This window comes from Lolium rigidum, chromosome 4, assembly GCF_022539505.1.
Source record: "Lolium rigidum isolate FL_2022 chromosome 4, APGP_CSIRO_Lrig_0.1, whole genome shotgun sequence".
Taxonomy (NCBI): Eukaryota; Viridiplantae; Streptophyta; class Magnoliopsida; order Poales; family Poaceae; genus Lolium; species Lolium rigidum.
The window spans coordinates 38992743-38997812 of record NC_061511.1 but is presented as its reverse complement, the minus strand read 5'-3'; the positions used below and the strand labels follow the sequence as shown (position 1 = coordinate 38997812).

The 5070-nt window shown below is 44.0% G+C and overlaps 1 protein-coding gene across 1 annotated transcript; it reads left to right on the top strand.

Annotated features, from left to right (window-relative positions):
• Positions 1 to 581: 581 nt before the first annotated feature.
• On the top strand, positions 582 to 4757 carry LOC124649370 (growth hormone-regulated TBC protein 1-like). Its single transcript, XM_047189016.1, has 8 exons — positions 582 to 877; positions 1757 to 2433; positions 2987 to 3103; positions 3181 to 3359; positions 3446 to 3539; positions 3647 to 3724; positions 3864 to 3965; positions 4190 to 4757. Exons 2-8 carry the CDS (start codon positions 1879 to 1881, stop codon positions 4319 to 4321), a joined length of 1257 nt encoding a protein of 418 aa, XP_047044972.1. The 5' UTR covers positions 582 to 877; positions 1757 to 1878; the 3' UTR covers positions 4322 to 4757.
• Positions 4758 to 5070: the final 313 nt, after the last annotated feature.

Sequence of the window (5070 nt, the reverse complement as noted above, 5' to 3'; positions counted from 1 at the left end):
CGGCTGGCAGCATCGTCGGTGACCTTTTGCAACACCGCCGCTGACTGTTTATAACAACACATGCCTTCCTTTTTTGCAGAGTCTGTAATTCGCTGGAGACTTCGTCGGAGACCTCCTTGTATCAACACTGCCCCACCAATGGCAGCGCCACCAATTACTCCTTGCAGCACCAGCAGCCGCCATCCGTAGCACCGTCGGCCCGTCGTTGGTAGCACGCGCAGCCACCATTTGCAGCACCGTTGGCCGTTGTTGGTAGCACACCCACCCACCATTTACAGGATTATTTCAAAACCTCAAATATCTATCTATCTATCTATCTATTCTGATAAGCTCCAGAATGCCTCAGACTTGTACTACAATAAGATCTTTTTACCCTCCCTTGATCCATATATCTATTTTAGCATCAAGTAATATGGATAAGATGGAGTAAACTTTTTTGTCCTCTCGCATGCTGATAATAAAGTAGAGTTCTGACCAAATCACGGTAGATAATTTTTTTGCCTTTAATTAATTGGCTTGACCAAATCACACCAGCACCAACCACCCCAGCTTTGCCAAATGCCGTGTTCTTCTTCAATGGATTTGCGAGGGGATCACGACTCCGACACACACAACAACAACGATATCAGGGCAGCCACCACATTGACCGACCGCCCACTCCCCCGCACCTCCTCGCACGTTCGTCCTGTCCCCTTCCCCGCCTCCTCCTCCATCCCGGAGCTCCGGCACCGAACATCTGCTAGCTCCGCCGGCTGGTCATCGAGCTTGTGTGGACCGTAGGTGGGGAGATCCAGCGCGCGCGACTGGGATTTGTCGTCTCTGAAGATTCCAGCACCCGGATAGATCCAAAAGCCAGCGGTGGTGACTCGGCTCCTAGGTACCCTTTCTTTCTTGCTCCTTGTTATCTTATCATATCGCGAGCCCTGATCCGTATGCTTTCCTTGCGCCTTTGCCTCTGCTGTGCATCGCTGCCAAAATGTGTCTCATGCCAAATGCAAAGCCGAGGGGTCGAGCGCTGCTGCGAGCGACGCCGGCGCGCGTTTCTATTGACCTTCCATAGCAGCAGCTGCTCGTGGCCTGGACCTGACTAGATGCTGATCCTGCCATTGTGCGCTGTAGGCAGTAGTTGTTCTTCCGTTCGGTATGGGAAAAGGAGGCTTCTTTTTCTAATATATACAGAGTAGTCCAGAGTCTGAAACTTCTGTCCGGGAATGACCATTCATAGCGATGCCTAAAGTGCTGCCAGCAATCAGCAGCAATCGATCATGGACTCAGGCAAATCTGTTCGCTACACACGAATGCAAAATGAGGGTGTCTGTAAATTTCATTTATTCACTTGAATCCTTTGCAGAATCGGTAGAACCTGCCACTGCTTGTCTTGCTAGCTTGATGTGGATCTTGCTCTTCTTTTCAGTTGCTAATCCATTTTTTCAGCTCAGTATATGGAAAATGAGGGTTCTTTTCACGGAGTAGTACACGGCGTGATAGTTCACTGAATGTATGTCCACGCATTACCTTGCGGACACATGAAAAACTGGATTTCCACCGCCAGGGAGTACTGAAACAATGCCATAGTCATGTGCACAATTTAACTACTTTTCAATTGACCCTTTTTAAACTGTGGGTTGGGGTCTGGTGGAGTGTACTGTTCAAGTTTAATTTTCCGCATGACTTTTCTACATCTTGGTTATAATTGTTCTCCATACCAGGCATGTCAACTAAAGAACTATGGTTTTGTTTGCTGGAATGGTTGTAGGGATCAACAACGAGAAAGGAAACCAAAAAGGCAGCACCAAAAAAAAGTCTTCCTTTGGGGGTGCATTGATATAAATAACGATACACATATAGTTGCATCACAATAGAAATTTGGATAAGAATATGTTTGGCATCCAGCCCAGGGATTTGGTAGATGATTTCAACCCCAGGAGGAGGAGGTGGTCATTGTGGACCACACCCCCTGCATCCATGCCCACCACCAGCCACAACACCAGGTACAAAGTACCCCGGAAGGGCCATGCCAATGCCTACCACTTGTCTGTGAAGTTTGAAGATCTCTGTGGCTTCATGGTGGAGGGCAATGTGGATGATGTCAATGTTCTGAATGAGGTGAGGGAGAGGATAAGGGAGCAAGGGAGGGTGTGGTGGGCACTGGAAGCGAGCAAGGGCGCAAACTGGTACCTCCAGCCGAGGATCTCATCCAACGGTGGTGAGGGTGTAATTAGGGCCACGTCGCTCAAGCTATCAGTGCTCACTAATACAGTTACATTGAGGAGGCTGATCAGGAAGGGGGTGCCGCCGGCGCTGAGGCCGAAGGTATGGCTGTCCGTGTCTGGTGCAGCCAAGAAGCGGTCGACGGTGCCTGAGACGTACTATGACGAGCTGATCAGGGCCACGGAGGGGAAAACCACACCAGCCACTCGCCAGATCGACCATGTAAGTTTTCATCTGCTCTTTTTCTGTTGATGCCTTCCTACCTCCTAATGGTTATACAACCATGTTTTATTATCTTGGAAGAAAGGAAATGATTATGTCTGAACATTTATGATTGATCTACACCGTTTTGCCAGTTCAATCTGGTTCTTTGTTCTTTAGATTCTGACAGCGGTTCCACATACCAAGAACAAATAGAGAATTAAAGAGTACAGTTTCTCTTTTAAGAGTATACTTATATTGCTTGTTAAACTTATTAATGAGCAACTTTTTTTTAAAAAAAAAAAGAGCAACATCTTGCAAGCATCAAATGGCTTCAGCCATATGAATACTTGGTTTCCATGTGCTTCATTGGTTCAAGGATGTTCAAGAAACATTCTTCACACTGCCTGTGTGCTGCAAGGTCACTCTGTGTAATTGATCTACATTGTGTTTTATCTTGATGTGTAGCTTATACGGTTTTATCAAGATCATGTTCATCACTTATCAGCATACAGTGGGCTGTAAACTAGTTTGGTGAATCTTTGATGTAAAGATTAATGCTTTGTCTTTATAGGATCTCCCTCGCACCTTCCCTTGCCATCCTTGGTTGAACAGCGAGGCAGGTCAGGCATCTCTTCGACGTGTACTTGTTGGGTATTCGTTCCGTGATTCAGAAGTTGGATATTGCCAGGTAACCATAGTGCCATGTTCTAGTTTGCCAAATGTTATTTATTTCAGAAAGCACCTTCTAACAGTTGTGTACTGCAGGGTTTAAATTATGTGGCTGCTCTATTGTTGCTCGTTATGAAGACAGAGGAAGATGCATTTTGGATGCTTGCGGTACTCTTGGAAAATGTTCTTGTCAGTGATTGTTATACCGATACTCTTACTGGCTGTCATGTTGAGCAGCGAGTATTCAGAGATCTTCTAGCCAAAAACTGCCCACGGTATGTTTTTCCTTCATGCTATTATTTCTCATTGACAATCATGATCCTGTGGTTGTGAACTATATTGGATTCTCCAAATGTTTCAGCATTGCTGCTCATCTTGAAGCAATGGGGTTTGATGTTTCGCTTGTTGCCACAGAATGGTTCTTATGCCTCTTCTCCAAAACATTGCCTTCAGAGGTTAGAAAATAGTTTACCTGATACCAGCGTTTATCTCATCCATCAGTGATGTCCCTGAACTCACTGTAAAATCATTTCACAATCACCACTGTTATTGCTGTGAACAGACAACTCTGCGAGTGTGGGATGTTTTATTCAATGAAGGTGCAAAGGTCTTGTTCCATGTGGCTCTAGCAATTTTCAAGGTGTGTACTCAGGAAATTTCCTTCTCTGCATGCTATTTAGAAAGTGTTTGGATTCCTTGCCTATATGGTTGAAATAATACCTTATGATTGTTTGGCATTGTTTTGATTTCACTTTTCATAAATTCTCTAATACTTGCAGATGAGAGAAGATGATCTTCTACGAATCCAACATATTGGTGATGTAATTGATGTTCTGCAAACAACTGCTCATCATCTATACGAGCCTGATGAGCTGCTCACGGTAATTATCCGCTCTTTTGTACCGACAAATACTGAAGTAGCCAGTGATGATGCATACTGTTATAAACTTATACTTGGGACACTAAGAAGTTACATTAAAGTGAGAGTCAGAACTTTTGAGCTATCTCTGTAGTTTATCAAGTTGATGCTTCATGCTGAAAGCACTCAATTACCAAACATTGGAATCTGATTTATCCATCTTTCACTTTTTTTTTCCTTTCCTAGTTTGCGTTTGACAAGATTGGGTCCATGACTACGAACACAATTACAAAAGAAAGGAAAAAGCAGGAGACGGTGGTCATGGCCGAGCGCGATCAAAGAACTAGACGGTTGAACTCGCTCAAGATGGATGCATGATGATGTGTAAAAAAGATACATGTTAGGATGCTGAGCTCTGTTTGTTTTGAAAGAACGGCGAAGACGACGTGGTGAGTCAGCACTTGGTTACTTGTTAGACTGGCTGTCTCAACGAGTAAGAAAAGGTGCTCACGCTCCGCCAAAAATAGAGGTGTCTGAGCCGATGCAAAAACTGCAATGTGGGTTTGTTTTTGAAACTTCATGTTGTGTGTGTGTGTGTGTGCGTGCCCCGTTCGTGTTGGTGAGATGTGAGGCCTTGGGAACTGGTTTGAAACATGTGTAAATCGGACAGCGTGTTGAAATCCTCTTGCAATGAGCCCTAAGTGCATGTAAATTTTGCAGGCATGAAATGGAGCTATAAAGTTTGTTTATTCACTTTAATTCTGAGTTTCCGATGAATCATGTACCAAGAATGATTGTATGCCATTGGCATTGCTGAAGCAATAAAATGTGCACACTGTAAAGGGCGAAATAAAATGACGTGGGAATAAAATGGGTAACCACAAAAGTTGATAAATCTTGGTTGTCTTTCCCTTGTGTTCTGCATTTGTGGGTTTAATTACCTCATTATTATGTTGTATCTGGTCCATTATTTATCTATACTGTAGGGGAAACCCATACTGTTTTCTGTTTTTTTTTTTCATCTACAATAAATTAGATTCTTCAAAAGGAAGTTCAATAACAAAGAAATCAGCTGGACCATATCTTGCATATTGGCTTGTTATATTTAGGAGTGCTCAAGCGCATAT

Bases quoted from the DNA above. Each gene is read 5' to 3' on its own strand.
- LOC124649370 (XM_047189016.1), top strand. From the start codon at position 1,879: ATGTTTGGCATCCAGCCCAGGGATTTGGTAGATGATTTCAACCCCAGG. The intron at 3,540-3,646 runs GTTAGAAAATAG...TGCTGTGAACAG, and splicing joins CCAAAACATTGCCTTCAGAG to ACAACTCTGCGAGTGTGGGA. The intron at 3,725-3,863 runs GTGTGTACTCAG...TAATACTTGCAG, and splicing joins TGGCTCTAGCAATTTTCAAG to ATGAGAGAAGATGATCTTCT.